The sequence below is a fragment of the Tenrec ecaudatus genome, chromosome 1 (genome assembly GCF_050624435.1).
Source record: "Tenrec ecaudatus isolate mTenEca1 chromosome 1, mTenEca1.hap1, whole genome shotgun sequence".
Taxonomy (NCBI): domain Eukaryota; kingdom Metazoa; phylum Chordata; class Mammalia; order Afrosoricida; family Tenrecidae; genus Tenrec; species Tenrec ecaudatus.
The window spans coordinates 29,858,874-29,871,680 of NC_134530.1; the positions used below are offsets into that span (position 1 = coordinate 29,858,874).

At 57.8% G+C, this 12,807-nt stretch overlaps 2 protein-coding genes across 7 annotated transcripts in view; one reads left to right on the forward strand and one right to left on the reverse strand.

The window, feature by feature from the left end:
• NPHP4 (nephrocystin 4) overlaps positions 1–6,240 on the reverse strand; it is a 107,945-nt gene extending 101,705 nt beyond the window's left edge. For all 5 annotated transcript variants that reach the window (XM_075550461.1, XM_075550452.1, XM_075550433.1 and 2 more), the window contains exons 1-2: positions 6,021–6,240; positions 624–812 (exon numbers count right to left, since the gene is read on the reverse strand). In XM_075550461.1, the coding sequence (XP_075406576.1) occupies positions 624–758 (135 nt within the window). In that variant the 5' untranslated portion in view covers positions 759–812; positions 6,021–6,240. The remainder of the gene's footprint in view (positions 1–623; positions 813–6,020) is intronic.
• Positions 6,241–6,429: 189 nt separating this feature from the next.
• The window catches only part of KCNAB2 (potassium voltage-gated channel subfamily A regulatory beta subunit 2), an 83,426-nt gene continuing 77,048 nt past the window's right edge, over positions 6,430–12,807 (forward strand). For both annotated transcript variants that reach the window (XM_075550474.1, XM_075550484.1), the window contains exon 1: positions 6,430–6,557. The gene's annotated coding sequence lies outside the window, so the exon portion shown is untranslated. The remainder of the gene's footprint in view (positions 6,558–12,807) is intronic.

A 12,807-nucleotide genomic window follows, 5' to 3' on the forward strand; every position in this document is an offset into this window, starting at 1 on the left:
CTTGCAACCTGCTTTGTCCAATAGCAGCGTAGCCACGCCAGCTTTCCTATGCCCTGTGTTGGGGTAGCTTGCCAAGCACAACCACAAGAACCATTTGCTCATGCCGTGGCAGAAGGGGATCCTCCACATGCACCCCAAGTCACTGGGCTCCACCCACTCTTGTGGGTATTCCAGAGGTGATGGCACCAGCCCCTCCAGCGGGCTCCCTGCCAGCTGAAGGGCACTGTTGGATACAGGCCCAAGTGTGCATAACGCTTGCCAAGCACAAGCGCACCAGCTTCAGGCATGCCCCACACTGAGCTGCCAGGAAGCCATGCTGCGGCCGTGGTCCCGGTCGAGAGACTGGAGGCCACCCTGCTGAGCAGGCTGGGCACATAACTCAGGCACACTGGACTGCCGGTACACTTCACTGGTCCCCCGCGGTCCTCGGACCAAGTGTCAGAAAGTGCTGACCGAATCGCTGAGCTGCACATTAACTTTGCTGATGGGCCACTCCATCGACCCAAAGGAACAGGCACCGTGGCACTATGCAGAGAAAGCCGTGGGGATCGATATGCTGGTGGCAAGCCCCAGCTGAGCGGATTGCGAAGGCAGTGACAACCAGTGTGAATGAACGTCCTTACCTGCCTGAGCGGCGGCCCGTCAAGCCACTTCAGGACTAACTGGAACGCCGTGGACTCCTTCGCAGGCTGGCGCGCCCTCTGTGGGTGCGGCAAGACCAGCACATTTTGGGCAAATACCCCCTGCCACTCCTTCATGCTGCCAAGCTGACGGTCGCCGCTGCCAGGGCCTCGGGATCTCCTGCACCATCCCTGCACGCACACATGAAGGCAGCTGTGAGGCCAGAGTGCCCAGAGCCATTCTGGAAACTTCTTTTCCCACCAAGGCCCTGAGGAATTTGCACATCCAGGGCCCACGCTCTGCGACCCCACCTCCAAACACCTGCACAGTGGATGGCTTTGGGGCTGGGGGTGGGATGGCTTTGGGGCTGCTTCCCCAGGGAAACCTGCTCACCTGGACCCGGGGACTCCCTCCGCCCCATCTCTCCTGGCTGGCTGGAGGCACCAGCAGCCTGGACTTGGTGGCTAGCGTCGGGGAGGAAATGTACAAGGTCATTCGGCACACATGCAGGTCAAGCAGGGTGCCAGGGTACTGGGCCGGAGGGGCAGGACTGCATGGCAGCTGAGCACAGTCAGAGCAGGGGCTGTCATGGAGGCCCTGGGAATGTGGCCGTCTCAGAGCAAATGACCTCATGTACCAGGGCTCCACTGAGCCAGTTCTTTCGTAGCCCTTAGAGCTAAGGGCAGTCTTTCCTCTGATGCCAGCCTTGTAGACCACTTGGCCACCATAGCCACAGGGAAAGTGTGCCGGGGAGAGGCCCTCGGAGCTAGGAGGGCAGTCCTGCCACCAGCGCCCAGGCCACCAGGGGGTCCAGCCTGGTAGGAGCCTGCTCCCTGCCCCACCAGAGTTTAATTACAAGGACCAAGGGCGTCCCCCAGCAACTTTGTCTTCCACTGGGCTTCCTGGTCAGCTGAGTCACAGCCTCCAAAAAATGTTCCGCTGGGAAACCTGGAGCCTGTGATGACGTGACCTGACCTGTAAAGGGGGCTTGCCATGTGACTGCAGCCAGGCACCATGAAGTGGGAAGTGGGCCTGGTGTCCTCAAAGAAGTCTGAGCCAGTCAGAGAAGGTCACGTGCGGGCACGGCAGAGGCACTGGAAGATGCTGTGTTCAGGCTCTGAAGACGGATGGATGGATGGAGGAGCCAGAAGCTAGAGCTGACTGAGGCAGGGAAACCAGATCCTCCCGCCTCCCGCCACCCCAGCCAGGCCCACCTGAGACGGACTTCCAACTTCTGAGCCATGGGAGGACATGGCTAGGCAGGTGCCATGGCAGCCCCGGACAAAGCACTGGCTCCCGAGACAGACCTACCGCCGGAGGACCCCTCCTCCAGGGGGACGCTGCGGTTTCAAGGGTTTGGCCTCAAGCTCATGTGGCACTTGGTCACAACATCGTCATTTCTCGTGTACTCTCTGCTCGCTGGCCAGCTCCAAACAGAGAGCCTTACTCTTGCTGGGTCCTTGAGACCTGGCTCAACATCACTTGTGCAATCACCATCCGGGGCTGAGGTGTTTCCAAACGCGGAGCGCTGGCAGAGCTCCGCCAGTGAGACACCCTCTGGAAGCAGGGCCCTCGCCTGGCCGCCCTGCCCACTCCACTTTGGTGGCATCTCTCTGTTTCTGGGATGGCCAATCCTTGACCTTTCGCCCTTCTTCCCATTCCCTTCACTGGGAGCTGAAGATTGCCATTGCAATTCCCTGTCTGACCAGTAGATGGTGCTCATGACACCCAATGGGAGCCCTTGCAGGCCACTGATTCTCAATGTTTAGGTCACGACTCCTTTGGGGGTTGAATAACCCTTTCGCGGGGGTTGCCTGATTCCTAACAGTAGCAAAATTACAGTTATGAAATAGCAATGAAAATAATCTTATGGTTGAGGGTAACACAACATGAGGAACTGTATTAAAGGGTCGCAGCATCAGGACAGTGGAGAACCACTGTAGGCAGTGGAGGCAGACCCTGCGGCATCCGTGGGCTGCAGACTGGGAAGAAAGGCCAAGGCTGAGAAAGCAGCGAGGCCCCAAGTCACACTACTGAGGCCAGAAGGGAGGGGTGTCACCCCAAGGCGCCTGGGTGACAGTGAGCTTGAAGACACGCCCCGCTTCACTCACCCGGCCCCTCACCCACCCACTGATGCAAGTTGATTGCGGCTCCGAGCAGCAGCAAAGGCCAAAGTAAGGCTACTCCCTGGAGAGGCTTCATTTGTTCCCTGGAGCAGGTGGTGGGTTCGAACTCTTAGCCTTTCAGTTAGCAGTGTGATGCCTAACTTGCCGTGACACCAGGGTTCCTATCAAGGAGGCAGGAGACTGGAGGCCCTAGGGCAGCTGAGAAGACCATTGAGGGGTACAGGATTCCCGGCCCCCGCCTCACATTTGTCTCCTCTCTTGCCCCCGCTGCCTGTTTCCCAGCTACAAAATGAGCGGCAGTGAAGTTCCTTCCAATGAAGCCCTTGCTTCTGAGGGTCTACTTAACAAATGTTCTGCTCCACGGGAGCCTCTGTGGGGCTGTGGTTACAGCACTTGGCTGCTCACCAAAAGCCAGCGGTTTGAACCAAGGGTTGAACCCCCCAGCCGCTCGGCAGGAGAGAGATGGGGACTTTGCTTCTGGAAAGAGTTACCCTATGGGGAAACTTATGGGGCCATTTGACTCTGCCCTGGAGAGTCTCTGTGAGTCAGAATCCACTTGATGGCTGTGGCATTAGGTCACTCTGTTCTGGTCCACCCAAAGGTGAACTTGAAAGGCCGCAGATCCCAGAATCTAGATCCCCAGAGGGGAGAAGGGTCAAGAGGCAAATGTGAGAAGCACATGAGAGATGCTAAGAGATGTGTGATGTGCCTCACCCGGGCTCTTGGGGGAGGAGGGGTCTAGGAGTAGGAGGGGCCAGGGAGGCCCAGATAGGACAGGCAGGGCTGAAGTCTAACAAATACCAGTATATCCAGGTTATGCAGGAAGGGGCAGGCAGGAGGTGGGATAAACTCCCTTCCCAGAAGTTCAGGGGATCTGGAAGGTCTGGGTCCCACAAACAGAAGTTACACCGGAAGGCTAAGCAGAGTGAGTGGAACCTGATTAAGTAGTGCCTGGCATTCCCTCCATCTACCCAAACAATGCCTGCCAGGGATCCCTGTGTGGCACAAACAACAGGGCACTATTCTATGACTAGCCAATAGGTTGGCAGTTCAAAACACCCAAAGACCTCACGTGCATGTGAAAATGGGACACAGAGTAAAGAAAACCAAAGAATGGATGCATTTCAATTGTGGGACTGGAGAAGACTCTTGAGGGTGCCACTGACTGCAAAGAGGACAAACCGATATTTTGGAAGCGGTACACGAGGGTGCTCCTTGGCGGCAAGGACAGGGAGACAGAGTCTTAGACACTTTGGACATGTTGTCAGGAAGAGACGAGCCCCTGGCGAAGGACATCATATTTGGTCAAGTGGAAAGTCCTCAAGGAGAGGGACTGACGCTGTGGCTCCAGCAATGGGCTCGAGCATTGGAACAAGGGTGAGGATGGGGCAGAACTGGGCAGTGTTTCAGTCTGTTGTGCTGAAGGTCACTATGGGTCGGAACCAACTCGATAGCACCTAACATCAACAAAGGCACTTCAGAACACAGGCCTGGCAACCTGCTTCCGCCTTGAAAACCCTTAGAGAGCACAGCTCTCCTCCATACCCCCAGGGTCCCGCGACAACTGAACTCACATCCAGGCCTCGGGCACACTGGGGACAGCTCCTTGCCCTTATGGAATGTGCGTGGAGTGAGGCAGAAAGGTGGGTAATGAATGAGCAGAGAAAGGCTACACCACTGTGAGTGTTGCTCCCGACACAGAAGCACACAGGGGCACTAGCTGTAACGGAGGCCTGGGGCCCACACAGAAGGAGGAAGCAACCTAGGTCTGGGAGGCCGGATTTCCTTCCTAGGCTTCAACGAAAGCAACACAATGGTGGGGGGGGGGGGAGTGCAGGTGAGATGTAGGTGCAGATATGAGGATCCAGCTGCCTTCTCTTGAACCAGGCATTAAAGAGATCTGTACAAGTGAAAAGCTACAGGTCATCCCCAGCCATGTCTGTCAGCTTGGCACTCTGTGGTGGCTTGTGTGTATATTTTATACAGTATATACTGTGCTTGTCTTTATACCAGTTTGACAGTCACTTGGGCTTGTTTGTTTGGGGTTTTGAAGCTGCTCTGAACACTCACATCCAAGCCTGGTGTGGACATGTTACCATGGCTCCTGGTGCAGCGACTCAGAAAGAGGAACGTGGACACAAGAGTCGTGAGTTCTTTATGTCTTTTGGTTGCGAGTGCCACATCAGGAACATGTGTTAAAAAATAAAGTTGTACAAATGTGCTTGACACAATGGATGGCTGGATGGATTGTGAAAAGAGTTGTAGGAGCCCCCAATAAAATGATTTAAAAAAATAATAAATAAAGTAAAAACTCTCCGGGTTACTCATGACGGACAAGTTTCAGAAGCAGATGGACTAAGGTTCGGAAGATCTCCATAGTGATCCACTTCCAAAACACAATGAAAGCCCTGCGGGTCACAGACTTCAACTCCCGTCCATCAGACGTGCCATGAAGAGACCCTCTCACAGCTTTCAAGGGGATGAGTCGGAAGGGTATCAGCGGCTGTGAAGATGGCGAGGGGATGGACAAGATTTTGTTCTCTTGAGTCATCCTGGGCAGAAGCCAACTCCAAGGCAACTATCAACAACAAAGTCTAAAGAAGGAGCAAGCGGGAGCAAAAGTGGGGACCAGCATTCAGAGTACAGGGTAACAGCACATTCGCAGGCTCTACAGATGTCAGAATAGCTCGGGAAGCGGTGGTTTCCAGGTAGACATGGATCAAGGAACCACGAGAGGCAGGAGGACCAGAGGGGTAGAGCTTGGAGGTCAGGGCAGGGAGCATGGCTTCCTTTGAGGGCCACTGTCTCCGGGCTCTCAGTTTGAGCAGCAGGAGCCGCAGGATCGCTGAAGGCCATTCAGCAGGCCCATGCCAGGGGTGGGTCCGTGGATGGGTGAGTAGTCAGGTATGAAGGCCAACGGGGAAACTGAATCTGGGAGGTCCCTAAAGATGGAACTGCTGAGAGGCGCAGGGGTCACGTTGCTTAAGGCAGAGGGGGAGCCAAAGGGGCCCAGCGGTGCCCACCAGAGGCCGGCAGTACAGGCCGCACCAAGTTCAAGGTGGGGGGGTCACTAGATGCTAGCGCATCTCGGCATCCCGCCCATCCGCCAGGGCGTCCCGGAGGCCCCAGGTCCCCCAAAGACCGGCCAGGCTGACCTTTCCCACACTCGGGTCCCGAGGCTCCGGTCCGCCTAACGCCGCCCGCGCTATGAAATGGGCCCGGCCTCCCCCACGGCGCCGCCACAATGGTTCCCTCCGCCGCGGGCAGCGTTACCTAGGAGACGGGTCCACCGAGGCCGCACCCAGGGCAACGAGGCCCGCGCTTTCGAGGAATTCCCCCAATGACCGGCCCAGGCCTAGGGCCGGGGCCCGGCTGAGTGGTAGACCTCGCGGGCCGAGGACCCACCGCGGGGCGCGCCACGTCCTCCGCCACCAGCTGGAGCAGCCTCCGAAGGCGGCGCGGCAGCGTTCAGGCCGAGAGCCCGCCTCGCGTCATTTTCACCGTCCGGGCCGCGGAACCAATCAGGACGCAAGTCCAGAGGCAGCGCTTCGCGGGCGCCAACCAACCGGCGCCGCGACGGGCCCGTCCTGCTTTGCATGGCGGCGATCCCTTAGCCAATGGAAATGTGAGTGGCGTGAACACCAGCCAATGAAACACTTGAGGAGGCGTGGCCTCGTGCGTCCCACGAGGTGGAGATGCTGCGGGCGGAACCTGCCTGTGTGAGCGGGATTCGGGGGCGCTAAAGTCGCCGGGGCAGGGCGGGAAGGAAGATCCGGAGCGGGATACAGGATCCGGAGCTGGAGCCCCCAGGTGAGTACCGGCGGAGACCCTAGAGGGCTGCGCTTTCTGGGGACCTGTACCGGGAAAGGGCTGCGGGGATCGGCGAGGCCAAAGCTGCCCCATCTCCACCTCCTAGTCCCCGGTCTGCGTCTCTGCGCCTGCCTCCGTCCTCACCTCCTCTCCAGCCTCCTCACCTCCTTCTCCATCACCTCCCTTCCCCCATCCCATCGCTCGCAGTCCCTGTGATCTGCCTGACCTTTCAGCTGCCATTACGGACCCCAGCCCCAAATTCCATCCCTCCCCGTAACTCTGTGGTCCCTCTTGCCCGTCATCTCTGTTCCTGTGATTCCTGCAGCCGCGCCTCCCCCTTCGTCCCCACCTTCCCATCCCTCTCCGGGCCCCTACTTAGCCAACAACAGAATGCCCCTCGGTTGCGGTCCTCCCCAACTCGCCTCGTGGTTGCCTACTGAAGGTACCTCCTTCGTCCTCATTGCCTCTGCTTCCCCCCTCCTCCCTCTCCCAGTCGCCATCCTCCCACCCATTCTGCTCTGGGTCCCTCCAGTGCTGTTTGTGACATGTTCTCTCTCTCCACCTTGCCCTGCGCCGCGGGATCCTGACACTCCTCCCCAACCCCCCTTCCTGCACCAGTTCCTCTGGCTTCTACCCCCACTGCCCCCATCCTTAGCGTCTCCATCGCTTCCCCTGGCACCAAGCACGCCTGACCTCCCTACCTGCTGCTACCCCGCAGAACGCAGAGACCTAACGCTGCACCGCAGCAGTAGCAGCAGTAGGGCGGGCCAGCCGGGTACCTGTCCATCTCCCACCAGGCTAACCTGGCCTGGCTCCTGGGGGCTTCTTTAGGGGCTACACTTTGCCTAGACCATCCTGGGGTGATCCAGGTGGGAAGCCCCTAGCACCTTTCCCAGCCTTCCTCCTTCACCACCATCTCCCCACCCCCACTTTCCTGCTCTGCCTCACTTTATGATTCAGCATTTCTGGGGTTGATAACTTTCAGTGGTTTTAGGCAGTTAGGGACCTGAGAGTGGGGTTGAAGGCTCAGAGGGAGGGGGATGTGGAGGGAGGAGACCTCTTGACCCCGTGACCTGAAAGACCACCTTAAAGGCCAGAACTGAAGCTGCCAGGTGAGGTGGTGGTGGTGAGGAGCAGAGACCCCGGTGGGGGCTGACTTTCATCCATCTGCCCTATGTTGAACTGTGTCCAACGGGAGATGGCATAAGTAATAGGTCTGGGGAAATGGGCTATTAGCATTTATGAAAATTAATACATCCACCTCCGAGGAGCAAGAACAGCAAGTTCAGGTCACAGCAGTCCCACACTATGCCCTTTCGGGGTTTCTTCTTCTTCTGCCACTTCTCCCCATCACGAATGCCAACCCCCTTCTGCTGCCAAAAGTAAGCTCTGGCTCTGCTCACCAAGCCGACCGCACTGAGGCCGCCCTGCAAGGTTTGGGGACCTCTCCCTGCAGACTCCCATCTAACCACCTGAGTCTGGCCTGGCCTGGCACAAGTTCCACCTGCAGAGCGCAGGCACACTGGCGCACCGGGCTCCAGTGCCCTCGGGGAGCCTGGAAACCCCCACTCAGTCCTAGCACCAAGCCCGGCCACACCTGGTCCTTCCCACTCTTCTGCCTCCTTAGCAGCCTGGAGGAAGCCTCCATCCCGAAACAGAGTCCAGCCCTTGGTGGCCCCTTTGCTATGGCCGTCCACAGAGCTTTGTGGGGACTGACAGGACCACGAGGGCCATGAAAATGTGTGACGCCAGCCCTTGTTCTCAAAGCCCACATGGGTCTCCATGCCCGGATGGAGAGACCTGGCCATGAAAGTGATGGCATACAGGGTGATGGCCTGGCAAGACGCTTCCTGCCTAGTCAGTGTCCGGGGCAGCGAAGGCTAGGGATTTGCGGGGGTGGGGGGTGCATCTCCACAGGCTTTATCTCGCTCTCCTCCCCACCTCCTTTTCTCTCTTTCTTGTCTTTTCCTTTTTCAATGATCTTCTAAGCACTAAATGACTCAAGAGGAAGGAAGTGGCACCTGGTTGTGATGGGCAAGGCTAGAAGGAGGTTGATTTGTGGCCCATAGTAACCGGTGCCATGGTTTGTGTGTTTCTGCTCCTAGGCACTGGCTAGGAGCAAGCTGTGTGCATCTAGCCCTTGGCTAAATTCCCAGCCATCTTCTGGTCACTCAAGACCCCAGGGGGAAAGCACTTTGCTCTGGTCCTCATGTGGTGCCACCTGCCACCGGCTCTGAGGGTGTCTGGGGCAGGGACTCCACCAGCCCCTTTCCCTGAAGCAAGGGGGTCTTGCCTGCGAGGGGCATAGAGTCTTAGAACCGAGAGACTCTTAGGTCTGAAAAGTGTGACCTGTCCCCCTTCTCCTTGACGAGGGGAAACGGGAGTGTTGAGACAAACGTGACTCCCCCAAAGTCGGAAAGAGCTGGTGGCTGTGCGGGGCAGAGCGCCGCGCTCCCTGGCTAATGTGTACCCTGCGTGGTGCAAACTGTAATGCGCCCCGCTGTGAAACAAAAAGTTGGAGGTTCTAGTCCACGCAAGAGTTCCTCAGAAGAAAGGCCTGGCGATTTACTTCTCTCCCAAATCAGCCACAGTAAATGCTGGGGAGCCGGCATAGCCTACACACGAGATGCTGACAACTGGGTAGCAACTAGTCGTGTGTGTGTGTGTGTGTGTGTGTGTGTGTGTGTGCAGTTCCTCCCAGGCAGAGGAGCCCACGCCCCTAGCTCGACTAACCGCAGTCTTGGCTGCCCTCTTGGAAGGCCACAGTGAGGTGCTGCTGGCTTGAGAGGAGCAAACAGCCCGTGGGGTTATCCACAGAGGGACCCCAGTCCTGCTTGCTCAGCAGCCGCCAGGGCCTTGTTGCTGGTCAAAGTCAAAAGACAGCTAAGGAGTCACAGCAGAGGGGCTTTTGGGAGAAAGAGGTAGCAGAGGAGCCAGTCAGGTGACAGTGTCAGGGAGAAAGGGAATCCCCCACCCCACCCTCAACCTGCACCTTTGCCAGAAAGCTTCACCTTGTGTCCTTTCAAAGACCTAAGGAGCGAGGGAGGCTGGTTGGCCCAGATGGGGAAACTGAGGCATGTGGTGGTGATGCGCCTGACCCAGCCTCCCAGCAATCAGGAGACCTCAGTGTGTCCCTGTTCTGCCAGAACTCCGAAGCAGTGCCCCCCTCTCCAGCCCACCAAGCCAACCCTGGAAATGCTTCCCTCCTTGGTGCACCCCACTAGTTGTGCAGGGCCGGGGTGTGGAGAAGAGGGTCAAGGTTCTGTCCCAGGGAAGCCCCCCTTCCCCTCTGCTAAAAGCCCTCTGCTGGCTGCATCCCTCTCCCCCTTGGAAGTGAGTCTGTGAGGGATGTGTGTGGTTCCCTGTGAGACAGGCTCTCTCCGCCCCACCAGTGCTGAGGGGCCAAGGGCACAGGGCCCTCCCCACCCCCCCCCACCCCCAAGAGAGAGCTCCTGCCTGCACCCAGTGGGATATTGATCGCCCTGCGGGTAGGAAAGGAGGCTGGAAGGGCTCCTTTCTGCCAGGGTGTGGCATACCTGTGGGTCTCCCTGCCTGGTGGGCATGAGCTGTGCCAGACCTTGTCAGCCTCGGTCAGCCATAGCCCGTGGTGCTCAAACAGGGTTGGTCTTCCTCTTCCTGAGCCTGTGTTTCCCTCCCGGGTGCCCAGCTTGATGGTGCCCACCATCAACACACCCTGGCTTCTGTTTCAGAGCCCTGCTGGGCCAGGGTCTCAGGGAGTGCCGGGTGACCAGCTCGTGGCGGTGCTGGCGTGGAGGGCTTGCGTGTGGCACCTGGCTGCAGAGCTAACCCCACACCCACAGCTGGCGCACTCCCTGAAGGTGGCCCATCCCCTCACTCACTCCAGCACTCGGGCACCGGCACAGTGGACTGTTCTGATGCTGTGTGAGTTCCCTCGTGCTGCGATAACAGAAATACCGCGTGTGGGTGAAGTTAGCAAGCAGACATTTTTTTCCTCCCAGTTTAGGAGACTTGAAGTCCAAATTCCAAGCACTGGCCCTAGGGAAGGGCTTTCTCTCTGTGTTGGCTCCAGAGAAAGGTCCCTGTCTCCTTTCCACGTGGACCTGTGGAGCCGGCCTTCCTCGGAGGCCTCGCCAAGTTTGGGCATCAAACTTCTCCTGGGTCTAGGAGGTTCTCAGCCCTGGGACCCTGAGTTCAAAGGATGTGTTTCCATCCTGGCTCCTCTTCCTTGGTGTTACTCAGGTCCCTGTCTCTGCTCTAGTCCTCTCTCCATTTTTCTCTTGTCAGATAAAGGGTGATACCAGTCACACCCCAGGGATATTCCCCTGATATCAGCTCAGGCCTGTGACCTGGGTAGGGGTGTTGTATCACCCTCATCCCACTTCCTTGACATGGCAAACATATCCTCATCGTCACCCACAGAGGTCAGGGGTCGACAACACCCCACAAGTAGAGGATAATTACATCAGATCATGTTGTGGGGTAATGACCTCATGGTTGCATACCTTCAAGCTCCACCCTTACAGGACTGCCAAACTACTGAGAATCGTGGCCTAGCCAAGTGGACGCTTATTTGGCAAGATGGGAGGTGCGCGGTGGGGGGTGAGCACACAATTCGTTCCCACAGCAGATGCCATGCCAGGTTGCCACAAAATAGGATTAGGAAAGGGGAAGCCATGGAGCGAGTGCGGGCGTGCCTTCCCCTGCTTCAAACCTTTGCAATGGATGGAGCCCAAAGGCTGTCCTCCCTCCCTGTGGTCGTCCCTGCAGCCCGCAGAGAGGTGATCTAATACCAAGGAAAGCCAAGCCCACGTTACCCTCTTATCCGCCTTATCCTCGCATTCCTACACTGAGATCAGGAAAAAAACAAACAACATTCCGGCAAACCGGAATTCGTTGTCAAGCTGATGTCCTGGGGAACATGTGACTTCTTGGGTCCAGCAGATGGCTGGGGTCACTCCCTGGAGCCCTGGGTCACCCTGAGGTGCCCTGAGGGAAGGGCCATGCTCCCCTGCCTGGCTCTCATCCAGGCATCATGACTTTGCCCTTTACCTCTGTGGTCTGGATGGTGATGTGACCCAACACAGGAGAAGCCAGGACAGCGATGGGCACACAGTGGCACTCAGGCTCACACACACAGCCGAGCCATCACCCCTCCTAAAGGCCAGGGGGAGCCCAGCTGAGCCCCTGGGAGACCCAAGTGGAGCAGGTCTGTGTCCCTTCTGCAGGCAGTGTGTGTGGCATGGCTTGCTGAGCCTACTCAGGACAGCCCAGAAAGGGCTGCCTGCTCCTGGAGAGGGGCCTGGGCAAACCCAGCTGAGGTCGTTTGTGGTGGAAGGAGAGGAGAGACTCTGAAGGAAGAAAAGGGAAGATGGAAGCTTGGCAGGCAGGGAAGAGTGGGGAGGCAGGAGAGGAAGTGAGAAGGGGTGTCCACCTGCCCTGTGTCCCTAGAGAGCTGCTTCCTCTGAGCAGAGGGCACTCCTGGCCCTGTCCTCCCCAAGGAGACCTAGGGAGGAGTACAGCACCCTCCCCTGGTCACACCCTCATTTGTCCACCCGTCTGCCCTCCCACCTGTCTGATCCCAGCACCCATGTGGCCAAGGTGACTGACACCAACGAGCTGGGGGCACCCACCCTCCTGCCCCGCAGCTGCGTCTTCCTGATCTGCCTATGATCATTCAGGGTGAACGTGGCCCCTCAAATCCACAAGCTGTCAAGTGCAGCCCAGGGCGGAGGCTCTAGAACCCCACCATCCTGAGCACTCAGCCGTGAGAATGCCCTTCCCTCCCTTCCACGTGCAGAAGGGTCAGAAAGAACTAGAATGCTTAGACAGGGAGATTCTGGTGCTGCCAGTCTTTTTTATTATTGTCAAAACTTAAAATGCTTTTGCCATCGAGTCGAGTCCAATTCCCAGGTGCCGACCCCCCATGTGTAGAGCAAACCTGTGCTCCCGAGGGCTGTCAAGGGTGGGTCTTTGGGAAGGAGGTGGCCAGGCCTTTCTTCTGAAGCACCTCTGAGTAGACTGAAACCACCAACCTTCCAGTTAGCAGCCAAGCACATTGACCATTTGTACCAAGGCAGGACCAAGAAAAAGGTACTAGAAGAGCCCAGCATGAGCAGGACCGACCTCACCCTCCAGGGGCAAAGGGCCACCATGACCACCACGCACAAGGTCCGGAGAAGCCCCCACTGCTGTGAAAGAAGAGACTGGCCCAGCCCTTGAAAGACAGAGAGGGTTTGGGGAGACAGCGGGGGAGCGAGGGCTGTCTGAA